Source organism: Brassica napus, chromosome C9 (genome assembly GCF_020379485.1).
Source record: "Brassica napus cultivar Da-Ae chromosome C9, Da-Ae, whole genome shotgun sequence".
Lineage (NCBI taxonomy): Eukaryota > Viridiplantae > Streptophyta > Magnoliopsida > Brassicales > Brassicaceae > Brassica > Brassica napus.
In genome coordinates, this window is record NC_063452.1 from 29,732,997 (window position 1) to 29,748,171 (window position 15,175).

Consider the following 15,175-nt stretch of genomic DNA (forward strand, 5'->3'; position numbering starts at 1 on the left):
GAGTAATCTATCATATTTCGGACAGCAAATGGGTGTCTCCTGTGCATGTTGTCCCAAAGAAGGGAGGAATAACTGTGGTAAAAAATGATAAGGATGAACTAATACCAACAAGAAAATTAACATGACATAGGATGTGCATAGATTATCGAAAACTTAACTCAACATCTAGAAAAGATCATTTTCCATTGCCATTCATCGATCAAATGCTAGAGAGACTTGCAAATCATCCCTATTATTGTTTTCTTGATGGGTATTCAGGGTTCTTCCAAATCCCCATACATCCAAATGATCAAGAGAAAACGGCTTTCACATGCCCCTATGGTACCTTTGCTTATCGAAGGACGCCATTTGGGCCATGTAATGCTCCAGCCACTTTCCAAAGATGCATGATGTCTATTTTCTCTGATCTTATAGAGGATGTTGTGGAGGTATTTATGGATGACTTCTCTGTCTACGGATCTTCGTTTTCTGCTTGTTTGTCCAATCTTAGCAGGGTCCTCAAGAGATGTGAAGAGACCAACCTTGTGCTGAACTGGGAGAAGTGTCACTTCATGGTTAAGGAAGGGATTGTGCTTGGACACAAGATTTCAGAGAGGGGGATTGAGGTAGACAAGGCCAAGATCGAAGTGATGGTTGGATTAGCTCCACCAAAGATGGTTAAAGACATTAGAAGCTTCCTTGGTCATGCTGGATTCTACAGAAGATTCATCCAAGACTTCTCAATGATAGCAAGGCCAATGACTAAGCTTTTATGCAAGGAAGATGCATTCAACTTTGTTTGGGAATGTCTGGAAGCATTCAAGAAGTTAAAAGACAAGCTGGTTAGTGCCCCCATTGTGCAGCCACCAGATTGGGATCTCCCCTTTGAGATCATGTGTGATGCTAGTGACTATGTTGTGGGAGCTGTTCTTGGTCAAAAGAAGGACAAGAAGACTCACGTGATCTATTATGCGAGTAAAACTCTTGCTGAAGCTCAAATGAAGTATGCTACAACTGAGAAGGAACTGCTAGCCATAGTCTATGCCTTTGAGAAGTTCAGAAGCTACTTGGTTGGGTCAAAAGTCATAGTCTACACTGATCATGCTGCATTGAGACATCTCATGGCCAAGAAGGATGCTAAGCCAAGACTGTTGAGGTGGATCTTGCTGCTACAAGAGTTTGACCTTGAGATCAGAGACAAGCCAGGAGTTGAGAATGGTGTAGCTGATCACTTGTCTAGACTGAAGATTGATAGTGGGATCCCTATTGATGAAGGGCTTCCAGAAGAACAGATCATGGCAATTGGAGCAGTGGTAGCAGTTTGTGAAACTGGAAAGAAGCTTGAAGAGGTGAAGGCAACTGAAGAGAAAGATCTTTGGTATGCTGATTTGGTGAACTACTTACCTAGCTTGTGGAAGAGAGCCAATGGGTCTTGAGGGATATGCCAAGAAGAAGTTCTACAAAGATGTGAAGAGATACTATTGGGATGAGCCTTACCTCTACATCTTTTGTAGAGATCAACTCTATAGAAGAGTAGTAGCTGAAGAAGAAGTTGAAGGGATTCTCACACACTGTCATGGATCATCCTATGGAGGTCATTTCGCTACTTTCAAGACTGTCTCAAAGGTGTTACAAGCTGGGTTTTGGTGGCCTCATATGTTCAAGGACACTCAAGACTTTGTCTCTAGGTGTGATTCATGCCAAAGAAGAGGGAACATCACCAAAAGGAATGAGATGCCTCAAAACCCAATTTTAGAAGTGGATGTGTTTGATGTGTGGGGTATTGATTTCATGGGACCATTCCCGTCATCTTTTGGCAAAAATACATCCTTGTAACTGTTGACTATGTCTCCAAGTGGGTGGAAGCTGTAGCAAGTCCTACCAATGATTCTAGAGTGGCGATCAAGATGTTCAAAAGCACCATCTTTCCAAGGTTTGGAGTTCCAAGAGTTGTCATCAGTGATGGAGGCTCCCACTTCATCAACAAACTGTTTGAAAGTCTTCTCAAGAAGAATGGTATGAAGCATAAGGTTGCAACTCCCTACCATCCTCAGACAAGTGGTCAAGTTGAGATCTCCAACAGAGAAATCAAGTCTATTTTGGAGAAAACTGTGGGAACTACAAGGAAAGATTGGTCTATCAAGCTAGATGATGCACTTTGGGCTTATTGGACTGCTTACAAGACTCCTTTAGAAACCACACCTTTCAATCTTGTGTATGGAAAGGCTTGTCACCTGCCAGTTGAGCTTGAGTACAAGGCATTATGGGCTGTTAAGTTGCTGAACTTTGACATCAAGAGTGCCAAGGAGAAGAGACTTCTCCAACTCAACGAGCTTGATGAGATTAGACTGGATGCTTTTGAGAACTCAAGGATTTACAAGGAGAAAACCAAAGCCTTTCACGACAAGAAGATCTTGAAGAGAGAATTCAGTGCTGGAGATCAAGTGCTTCTCTACAATTCTAGACTGAAGTTGTTTCCCGGGAAGCTCAAGTCAAGATGGTCCGGTCCTTTCAAGATCAAGGAAGTTAGGCCATATGGGGCAATTGTGTTATGGGATAGGAATAGTGGAGACTTCACAGTCAATGGACAAAGAGTTAAGCTCTACATGGGAACTACAATGGAGGAGAGAGGAATCTCGGTTACACTCTCCAACCCCGACACCGCCTAACCAAAGGAAACCAAAGTCAAGCTAGAGACTTAAAACAAGCTCAGTTGGGAGGAAGTCCCATGTCTATCCTTGTATATACTTCACTAGGATATATATTAAAAAAAAAAAAAAGGTGGAGCGGGGTGTTGCAGCGAGGTCTGGACGTCGCGCCACGACTCGAATCTCGGATGACGGTTTAGCGCGGGGTGTGACTGCGGGGTCTGACGCTCGCGCGTTAAATGAGAACATGTAATCGAGCATCAGAGCGGGGTGTTGCAGCGAGGTCTGGATGTCGCGCCACGACTCGAATCTCGGATGACGGTTTAGCGTGGGGTGTGACCGCGGGGTCTGACGCTTGCGCGTTAAATGAAGACATTTAATCGAGCATCAGAGCGGGGTGTTACAGCGAGGTCTGGACGTCGCTCCACATCGCCCAGGTATGATTTCTTGACCCTAAACCCACTGACCCGACCCGTGCCCGACGACCCGACCCGACCTAAACCTAACCCTACCCCGCTCCCGTTTCTCTCTCTCCCGTTCTCCTCTCTTCTTCCCCCAAACACAAACAAACTCTCTCAATTCCCCCAACTCTAAAAACCCCATAACTCACTCAAATCTTCCCCAAATCCACCCATTCTTGTTTATAAATCAAAACTTTCGCCCATGTAGTCTATTTTCTTGAATCAATTCATCTTTTCATTCTAATCCAAGCAAGGTATGGAGATTCAAAGATGAATTTCGTGGGTTCATGAACCCTAGAAATTCAAACTCAAATTTAGCTTAGTTTCTTGCTTGATTCTTGTGAATATGTCTAGGGAAAGCTTATATATCATGTTGGGTAACTAATTTCGTGGTAGAAGTGAGTTGAATCCGAAATTGAAAAGATTAGGGTTCTTGAGAATTGGGAATTTTCGAAACTGTCCACATTGGTTTTGCATGTAGTTTGGATTGAAGTAATTTGATGTTTTAGAGTTTACTTAGGAAGTTCTCTCAATTTAGAGCACAATTGTTCAATGAAAACATACTTAATTGTCATCTTCATGCTTGAGAACATTGAGAAACTTGATTCTTTGGTTATAGCTCTATCACTTAGGCCTAGTTCTCTATTGATGTTGCAATGTGATTTGTCTAGCCTAATGCTGATTGTTCAATCGATTGAATTCACATTTGCAACTTCATTTTAACTCCTCTTTTGTACCTCTTACTAATACTCTACCAAGGTTTGAATGATATAGGTACAATGGCAAGAACAAACCAAAAAGATATGGAAGCTAAGAAGGCAGCAGCTGCAAAAAGAGAAACTGCTCTAAGGGGAAATCCCTTAGAACCTTCTGAACCAAGCCAACCAGGAGCAGAGAGAACATCTAGGCAACAAGTTCTGGCTGCAAAGAAAGCAGCGGAAAGGGAGAAGAGAGAAGGCAAAGCTGTGGCATCTTCTTCAAGGGATGAGGGAGGAGAAGAGTCCGCTCCTTCAAAGAAAGTCAAGATGTCAAAAGGGAAGGGGATAGCTGTTGAAAGGGACAGGAGTAAGACACCAATTGTTGAAGAGCTATACCATCACTTGGCTAAAGGTGTTTCTTGGGTTCCAACATGCTTTCCTGACACCAAGATGATGGAAGAGCTAGGAATCGAAGAAGATGTTAGGACAATGCTGCAGCACATGAAAATGGAGAGCTTCTATTCCATGGCCTATCCTACTCATGTGGAACCTTCTTGTCAATTCCTTGCAACTCTTGAAGCATCTTTCTATGAGGTTGAGCATGTGAGACAAGGGTGGGGCAAAATCAAGTTTAAGGTCAATGGAAAGAACCATTTCATGAGTTTCAAGGATATTGGAGCAATGATGGAGCTTGAGGATAATGAAGATCCAACCCTCCCAAGATTCAAAAAGCTCCCTACCGGTGTTTGGAGAGTGATAAGTGGAAATCTGCATGCTACTGGTCATGACAAGAACTCAGCCATCAGACATCCCGCAGTGCGCTATCTCCACAGGATACTCGTCCACACGGTCTACCCTCGCAAGGAGCCAGGGACAGTCAATGAAGAAGAGCTGAGACTACTCTACCGGGCTGTTAGAAACAATGTCACACCTGAACAGCTTGAGGAGTTTGAGGAGACTGATAAGATGAAGTTTCCCACAACTAACATCTTCGAACGCTTCGGAATGGTTGGTCTCTTGGTGGAACGCCTCATGTACTACAAGGATTGGGTTTGGACTACCGCAGATTCATCTCCTCAGCTTGGAATTGGTGGTATGATAACTCCACTGCTGATAGCAAATGGTGTGAACTTGGGGAATGATCCCAAAGGACCAGCGTTCATTGACGCCCCTTATTTGAGGATTGCTACTTACATTAGTGGAAGGTATCAAGAGAAAGTTGTCTACACATACTTCCGCAAGGGAAATATGGTTAAGCTGCTGCTCCCAAATAGAGAGCTCACAAACATAGAGAGGCCGGGGATCATCCACTTCAACATAGATGAATCAGAGCTCTTTGGACCCCATGGCCCTATAGATCCTGTGACTGCTCCTAAGAGAAGGAGAGGTGGAACGAGAGGTCATGTAATGGCTGGAACAAGTGCTGCTACACAAGAGGGATCTGCTACCCCCGTTTATGGCCCTCCTCGCTACCACTTTACTCAGAGCTCAACAGCTCTACCTATTGGCCCTCTCCGTGAAGCTCATGAGCACATTGACAAGCTTCAAAGATGGAACAAGGCTCAGGACAGGACAATCTTCAAGCTAAAGACCAAGTACAAGGAGCTTAAAAAGACAGTGAAGAGGCAAGCTGAAGCTTCAGCTCAATTCATGAAGAAGGTGGCTGATCTTTTGGTTAGAGGAGGAGTAGGAGGATGTAGTTCTGAAGACTTTGTCACTAGAGATACCTCCGTTCCTCAACCCCAGCCCTATGACCCCGTCACTAATCCTACTTTGGACCTTGAACCTCCCCTTACTGCCCGCCAGCTCTTGCGTCTGGCACGAAACCCCGAAGCTCATAAATCCAACTCCGGGAATAAGTCTCCTTCCCTTGCCTCAACCGATGAAGAAACTGACAACGAGGAAGATGCTAGCGAGCCCCAAGAATACTACACTACCTTCCCCGATGACTCTGGATATGAGGCCTCGAGCTTCTTCCCGAATGCTTAGACAGGTACTCCACTACCTTTCCATTGTATATACCAGGTTTTCTTTGCATCTGTTTTCTTTTTCGGTATCTCCTCCAACTTCCTAACACAGAGACTGTGTGAACTAAGTTTGGGGGAGGTATCAAGTATTTGATCATGTTTTCTTTGATGATTTTAGTCTCATGCATTGCATTGTACATACATATATGCATAGAAAAACCAAAAAAATTGAAAATTTTGAAAAATACAAAAAGAAACATGTAGTTGCATCACTTGCACTTTTAGGATTGAGTCTAGAGCATATAGGTTGCATTCACTTGCATTGAGAACAATGATTTAAAATGTCTTGCAGAGAACCCTTGTCTAGAACTCAAAATGACACCCTAGTTAAACATATCAAGTAGCTTAAGCATCTCTTGAAAACCTTGCACGCTTCGAGCCTTGAAAACTCTTCTTGAAACTTGTTTGCTTGGTTGATGTTGGCATTGTTCTTGAGATCAGCTCCAACCCGAACTTGGCTTGAATGAACTTAACCTCTTTTACATATGGGCATTTGCATACTTGGTCATGGATCTCATACACATTTGAGTTATCTTATTCCTTTATATACCATCTTTATTAACCCAAATGGCACTCCATACCCTACAACCCTAGCCATTCTTTGAGACCAAACATTTAATTGCATGAGTGAGGCCTCTTTTGATAGTTTGTCATGTGCAAAATCTTGAGAGTATTGGAGGCGACATAGGTTTATTCTCATCTCTTGCTAGCACAATGAGTTAGCATCTGAGAATGGTGAGAGGGGTTTGTGTATTCTAAACTTCAATATCTTGGGTTTGGGGAGTGAGAAAGATGAGAGAGATGAGCAAAAGAGTATAAATAGAAAAGAAAACTCTAGGGATAAAAAGAAAATATGAAGCTCTTGATTATGCAACAAAGAACCTTCCCCCTAATTAAAAAAAAGAGAAAGAAAAGAAAAATAATCAAAGAGAAGTTGGGGAACGGAATGAAAAAGAGTTAGAGCTTGTAAAAAGCGAGTTAAAATCCCTAGTGGTTGAGTCAAAAGAAAAAGAGAGTTGTTCATTGGGTGAGTGATGTGAGGGGTTTATTTTGATTTTGAGATGATGATAAAGAGGGTAGAACTTGAGATTACTCATAACAAAAGGGAGTAGAATGATGAAAATGAATCTATGTATGCATGAGTTGCTTCTAATCTTAGATAAATTTTGCATAATGATCAAGCTCCTTGTTTTGAGTGATAACCACCTTTAAATGAAAATATTTGAACCCCTCTCTTCATTCATATTAGACCATTGCTTACCTAGCCAAATGATTGAGATCATGTGCCCATTTGTGAGAATTCACCTTGTGCGTGTGTGTGAATCAATGTGAGAGCTGGTTGAAGGAACTTGTTGGTGATGAGTATTGCAACTCGAGTAGAGGCAAAAGAGTATGGATAGGCCTAGAGAAGCTAGAGTATAATAAGGAGGATGTTCATGCTATTTGCTATGTTTCTTTAGGATGTTAAGTTGAGTGCTAGGAACTGTTACTTTTGGCTATGAGTTCCCACCTTCAAACTTCTCTCCTTTATGAGTTCTTACAAAGTCACTTAAGGACAAGTAAAGAACAAGTTTGGGGGAGTTGATATCTTGCATATTTACATTGTTTTAACTCTCTATTCTTGCATGTTTTGATCATTTAGATTAGGGATCATGCATTTTAGTCTCCTTTTTCCATTGCATAAGTCTTTATCAGGTCTTGGAGTTTCCATTGGAGTTCTTAGAGGTACTTGGAAGCATTTGGGATCAAAAAGGGAGTGAAAAGTGTTGTTTGAGCAAGCAGAGCACCAGATCGGGTTACGGGAGCGACCTACGACACCCGCTCCAGGTGAAACGAAGACATCGCGACCACTTGCACCGGGGTGAAGCACCCGCTCTGAGCCCAACCTCTTGTCGACAACTTTCACTTTGTGGAGCAACCTGGTGGAGCGACGTCCCGTGCCCGCGCGCAGTTTGAAGACGATAAGCAAGCATATCAGAGCGACGTACCACAGCGAGGTGATTAACCCGCTCCAGATGTAGAGCGACCTGGGGGAGCGACGTCACGTGCCCGCACGATTTGGAGACGTGGAGCGACCTACGGGAGCGACCTAGTGTACCCGCGCCGTATCTTATCTTATGGTCGCAAATTTATGTTTAATTTGGGTTTTTCAGGTTGTTTACTGAGCCCATTAGGTTTTAGAAGTCATATAAATACTCTCTAAACCTAATGTTGGAGGTTCATCTTGTTTTCTATCTAATCACAAAGAACTTTTAGGTGAAAGATCTTATCTTGATCATTTTCTCTTGTGATTGCTTGATTATCTTGATCACTAATCATGATTAGCACCAAATCATCATTGATTCTTGGGCTCATCATGAAGAGTAGTGAGTAGTCATCTTTGGATTCATGGGTTAGGGAGACTAAGGGTGATTAAGCTAGATCTAAGGTGTTTTAATATAGATCCATCTTGTTCCTTGCTAGTAGAGTGCTTTTAATGCAACTTTAGAGTTGGCCTCTCTAAAGTTGAGCCTTTGGCATTTCACACCCGATAGGTGTTCGATGAAATGCCTGAACCAACTCTACTATGATTTTAACACTCTTTACCAAAGAGATTTGATGTTAAAGGTGTTAAAATGGCTAATGGACTTGAAATTAATGATTGCTTAGATAATATTCAACCAAAGAGATTTGATGCTTGAGTTATCTTAGTGAATGAGCATTCATCTAGAGATAGAGTCTGTTTAGGATTGTGTCTAGGTCTAAGGTTAATAGATTGGTTGAAAGATACCATCTTTAGATTGAAACTTGATCACCCAAGGTCAATTCCTTTAGCCCATGAGTTCTCTTATTTCATAAAAAAGAAAGCTTTGTCCTTTATTGCATTTTAGTAGTATTCTAGTTCAAAAATCATCTCACCAATTGATAGCACTTAGATTAATCATGGTTTTGCATTCCCTTTGCTTTAGAATCACTTAGAACTGGTTTAACATCCTTTATTGTACAACATTTGATTAGGAGCCTTGAAACTCCTATCATCACATCTCTCTTTTTAATTATTTGGATTGCAAAAAAAAAATTGTGAATCACTTTGCTAAATTATACAAGTGATGTGATATACAACTAACTTTTCTCCTAAACAACGCCATTGTAACCAATTTTTTTTTTTAAATTTAAGAAAAACACCACTTCACAGTACTAAAAACAAAACCAATCAACTTAAATAAGAAATATCACATTGTAATAAAGCAATTCATAGTTGTGTATAATAAAAAGAGAAAATCAAATCAAAACACCACAAGAACTCGAATCGTCATCGCTGGAGCTATAGTCGTCATCACCGGAGCTCGAATCATTATCGCCGGAACTCCTTATGTTTTCTGGGGAAAAAGTCACAAAAATCTCTTTTTCTCATTTTTTCTCGTTTTTTCAGGTAAAATAAGAAATGAAGAAAAAAATGCGAGTCCATGTAATCCCACATGACCCGTTTCGGCACATCCAGCAAAAAGCCTAGTCCCGCAAAGACCCGTCCCGCGAGGCCCGCAAATTTGCGGGCCTAGAAATCCTCGTCCCAATACCGTCCTGCGACAGTCTTTTACGGGCCAGTCCCGCGGTCCAGATCCATAATTGCCATCTCTAACCCAAACTCCATCAAATTTAGTCGATATTTGTCATATATATCTAAATTTTTACAAAATAACTTTAATTAAACTATTAATAATTAAAATAAAAAAATTAAACTCTAAATTTTACATTTTAAAGATTCATATTACTTAAAAATGTTACAAAGTATATTGTTAACAAAATATATTTCAACTAATTCATAAAATAATATATATATAATAGAACACAAAAAAAATCATAATTTTGGATATACATGTTTTTAAATCGGATACAAATCCGTTCTTATCGGGTCGGATCTATTCGATACCAATTTTTTCGGATAAAAGAATTTTGGACCCAAAAAATACTTATAAATTTCTGTTCGGTTTTGGATAGGATATTTTCAGGATGATTCCGGTTCGAGTTTTTGTGTTAAGGTTAAAATGCTCAGGTCTAATTTTGAGCCAGTCGAGACAAGTTCTTGCAAACTATCAGAACAAAGGCGGTAAACCTAGGAAAAAATAAGCAAATCACATCTGTTTTTTTTTAAAAAAAAATTAAAAGTTGTATACAGTAAGTAGCAGAGCCGTGCGAACACTAGCCAGTAGCCGCTGCCCAAAGCGATAGAGAGATTAAAAAAAAAATTACGAAAAATATAAAAGCTATCGTTGTTTAGTGTAATAGAATCCTGGAACAATATTTTTAATCATAAGAAATGCTTATAAACTTTTTAAAAATAGATGCCCTAAGCTTGAGGCAAAAAAATAGATATTTATTTCTCATGTAAGCACGGCTCTAATAAGTAGATCTATAAGAACACCAGGTAAACCTTGTAACAAGATTATTTTGTCAACTGATTTGTATTCAAAAAAACATAAAGGGAAAGCATGGCACATGCCCCGTATTCGACAACAACACCACAACATATTAAATCGAAAAGAATTAGCAAAATGAGATACATCTAACTAATTTTATCCCAATAATATTTACACATTAAATGTTGGAGGATTAGGTTAATAGAATTCTCAGAGTCTACATGAATCTGTAAATGCTTTTGTTGTCAAAAAAAAAAAAAGGTTAATAGAATTCTAGCCTTATGCTAATTGAAGTCTTTGTTAAAATAAAAATAAAATATTAATTTTTACATTTTCCACAGAAAAAAAGAAAGCACAAAATAATAAAAACTCGTGGACACGTCTACTAGAAAAGATCACGTCTTTTCTCTTGAGATCATTGATCTCTCTGAATTCATGCTGCTTATAGTTAAATAATGCTTCTAGATTGTTAAAACATGATGCTCTTTTTCATAGAGAGTTTCAGGCCATTAAGCATTGTCACCCAATAGTCAAGTGCTAAAGTAATTAAATTTTATTGTAGGACGTGAAATGAACCAGATTGTCTAGAGAAAGATCAAAACTGAAGTTTGCAACATCATGTCATCTATATGCACAGATATACACATACAGTAACAAAAGACTATATGAACATACAAGAATAGTTGATCTTGATCCAGCAAAAGCTTACTATACTTTTTCAGTTTCAGATAGAGGAAAGTTGCTTATGTTGGATTTTATCTTGTTGAATTTGAGGCCAAATACAATCTATTCTTCTCTATTCAACTTGCAATCAAGTAATTGTCACTCTGACAAATCTCCTCATGAGAATCTATATTTTGATTCTATCAATCCAAAGATGATTTCATTTCATATGTATGGATTATTAAAAAAGAAGACATGATATATACCTGGTATTATAGCAATAATAAAATATGGATTCTTGCGAATGGAACTCTCAGAGTTGTTGCTGACTGAATCCAACTTCACTAGTGAGTTGCTGAAGAGACGAAGTTTTGGTACATGATGCGGTGTTACACATGGAAAAAAATGTATCACACAAAATTTAGAAGAACTAGGTGATGACCCGCGCCCTGATGAATAAACTAAAAGAGTTTGTAATTTTTAGTTATTGATATTTATAAAGTATATTACATATTATACAATGACGGATTTGATAAAAAATTTAAATGTTTATATAAGGTTAATTATTTAAACTGTTAGAAACTTGCGTTATTGGTTAGATGTAATCGAAGTTTATTCTGTTAAAGTAAACACTTATATAAACTTAGTTATGGTATTAAGATAAAAAATTAAATAGAAAATTAAATTATTGCTTTCATAAGATTAAATAAACTATGATACTATAATAATAAAATATGAAAAGCAGAACTTATAAGGAAAGGTTTTTAAAGAAAATGAAAAAAACAACAAATGATGTGGAAAGTATCTTCAAAACTCTCCGTTTGCAATCATATAAAGAGCAATAACAAATAATATATATTATCAAAATATAGAATTATAAATCAGAACTCATTAAACAAAATGTATTACCTTTTTCTGAAAACACCTATTTATGGAACATCATTGAGCTCGAACAAAATTTTGGAAATCAATGATCGGTGCTCCTCCAAATTAATGATCGGTGCCCCACGTTTAGCCGGTGTCAGAGAAAACGTATGAAGGAGATTTCAAAATGAAAAAATGAAGGTATGCGGCCTGATTTTTATATGGATAGTCGAACGAATTAGGGTAGATTAGGGTAGATTTGCTTAGATAATCATCTTCTTAAATTTCGGAATTCAAACTAATCCAGAGAATATCGAGTACTTGCCTTAAAACACATCCATGCGAATCAATTTGCCTATTATAGGAAACAAATTGTAATCACGATCAACTTATTAAAATTTTTAATCAATCAGCCTCAATTTAAAATACGTCTAAATAAAGTACAAACTCGAATTTCCTTAACAAATTTGAATTATATTAATGACTACATATATTACTGAAATATTGACATATTTAGCTCCATACATTCCAATGTTGGAATATTCCCATGATCGTGGATTTAAAAAAAAAAATCATGCGATTGACAATACAGAGCTCTATATTTGGAAACTAAATATTGAAATTCAATTGTGTTTCCTTTTTATTTTGACCAAATAACCAAAATATATCTGATATCCGTAACATATAATTTTTTTTTTCAACGTTGACAAAAATGTTGCCTTTTACAAAAGAGTTAATATTGCATTATAATTAACGTTGACAAAAATGTTCATAAAACGTTTGATTATAATACGTGTTCCTAAAATAAGCATAAAATTGTTCATAAAATTATTCCTGTTTCTTTAGTTGCATTATAAAGAAATTTGATATTAGTTTAAAAATGTTCATAAAATATTGCATAAAAATGTTCATAAAATGTTGACTCGGTTTCAAAAAGGTTCATAAAACGTTGCATTATAATACGATTTGATATTAGTTTAAAAATGTTCATAAAATGTTACATTATAATTAACGTAAACAAAAATGTTCATAAAACAATTTGATAGATATCGAACTTATTTTGTTGCCTTTTACAAAAGAGTTAATATTCTGTCTGTCATAAATTCCCGTTTTTTTTTTCAAATCGGATTGTAATCATATAGTATAATGTATATGACCAATGGCATTTGGTTGTAATTATTCTAGTTCACAAAGGGTTTTTAAAAAAAAGTTAGTGAGAGTGCATGAGGTGATGACACATAGGAAATGACACTCATGTAATAAACACATGAGGCCAAGGTTTATTTCTATCAATGTTCCTCCTTTAATAAGAAAGGGATAAAAACAGACCTCAAAATGCACTAATGTAGAATATTTTCATATGTTTATTTGACGTGATTAGAATTAAAGAAACATTTTTAGATAATAAATTGTAAAATTTGGTGATGTTAACATATAGGAAATATTATAGTATTAGACAATAGAAAAGGTTATTTGATATATATTTTAACTTTTATCTAGAATTAGATTAGAACTTTTGACATTGTAATTCTCATATAGAAACACAAAGGTTTTGGGGTTTTATAACTGAGTGAACTTAAAAACTTGATCAAAATTTGTTGTGTCAAGCAAGGTGGATAGACTAGGAATTAATCCCTACCGAGTCGTATAATTTGGATCAAGCAAGTATGTAAGAGATTGTGTAAATGATTTCTAATAAAATAGATATGTGTTCTTGGAATTACTTTGTGTCTTTTGTTTATGTTAAATCTAGATTATGCAATTAGTATTAGAGCGGGACACCTAAACGAAAGAGAATTCTTCGAACACATGTGAGATCCGGAAAAGAGAATATGCCAACTTTGGGTACAAAATAATGAATATGTTTGATTAGAAACTCAAAATTGCATCGATTTCAATTTTAATTTGACGTTTTAGTCAAAAAAATTAATGTTTTTTTTTTCTTTCTAGAATGTCTAATAGAACAGAATGTTTGAGTGATATGTTAAAAAAATTATGTTAAGAGATAATATATCTTAAAATTATTAAATAATCGTGTTTTCGATATACACAAGGAAACACATAGAAAGAATTTGGTAGACAAAGTCACCGAATCCATAATTGCATAAGAGAACATAAATTTCTCTTATGCTTTCTCGCCGTCATGGTGTTTCGGACATCCCTGTCGATGGTTTTGAAGATGATTTGAGTAGAGGCATGACCGTTGTTGTGGACCGATGAATTCCGCTGTCTCCAGATGTTGTAAATTGTGATTCAGTCACTAACTTTCGCAAGGTAGACGGAGCTGAGGGAGATCGTCGGGTCCAAGAAAGCAGTTCATCCCAAGTGAGAAACAGTCGGCGGGGAGGTGCAGAAGCAGCAATTTGTATGAATGTTTAACCCCCATGAAGCTAGGCACACTTTAGTTGGCAGACGGTTGAGAGAAGCCAGCCACATGTTGAAGGCCTGACAGGGAATAGCACCACTGAACCAAACAGCCTTTGTCCATTGCTTTGGTGAGACCCTAGGTCTTAGGACCTCCCACGTTTTAGATGAGAAATAGCCATGGCAGTCGGGGTTGTCTGCTATCCAATGATAAGTGTTCCTAGCTGACTGGAGATGAGGCAGAGGTAGAGTTGTCAAGTGAATCTGGAATGTTAAGGCCATGTCTGATCGTGGAGATGACAATCTCCATACCATTTCACTTGAGGCTTCTCGGACAGTGGCATTGATTGGTACGTTAAGATCTCTTTGTCCGGCTTGTCCTATGAATTCAATGAGCTGCCAAAATGGCGTCCAAAGATCATACCAAAACAGAGCAGTTTCACCATTTTTTATACTACACTTCAAGAAAATGGTTGCTAGTGGCTTCAAAGAGATGATGGATTCCCAGGAGGCAGAGTCTGAGTTCTTTGCTTCAGTTGCCCAAAAACTGGCGCTATGGAGGTGATGATGCTTGTGCCATCTGATACCCACAGAGATTCCGAGCCGGAGTGAAGTAGCCAAATGAATCTTAGGCAAAGCACTGTTTTCCATATGTTGAAGTTTCTTAGGCCCAACCCTCCCTCCGATTTTGGTAGACAGAAAGTAGTCCATGCCACCTTGGAAGATTTTTTTGCTTCGATGTTACCAGACTAAAAGAATCTCGCACACATAGCTTCAATCTTCTTTATGCAGCCTTTTGGTAAGATAAATGTGGTGAGCCATAAGTTTATTGTACCATAGATCACAAAACTGAGCAATTGCAGCCAGCCCGCATAGCTAAGCATTTTTACAGCCCAGCTCCTAAAAGTTCTAGCAAGTTTTTCAAGAAGAGGGTCATATTCTTATAACCTAACCTTTCTATGCATCAGAGGTAAGCCCAGGTATCTAATAAGAAATTTACCAATAGGATACTTGTACCTTTCGATTTGGAATGTCTCGGTGGTACTGAGCCCTGCCAAAAAGAGCTCTGACTTG

The 15,175-nt window shown here is 38.1% G+C and overlaps 1 protein-coding gene across 1 annotated transcript; it reads right to left on the minus strand.

Moving 5' to 3' along the window:
- Positions 1 to 14,053: 14,053 nt before the first annotated feature.
- Positions 14,054 to 14,812, minus strand: LOC106358439. Its single transcript, XM_013798242.1, has one exon. It carries the CDS (start codon positions 14,810 to 14,812, stop codon positions 14,054 to 14,056), a length of 759 nt encoding a protein of 252 aa, XP_013653696.1.
- Between the last annotated feature and the right edge of the window lie 363 nt (positions 14,813 to 15,175).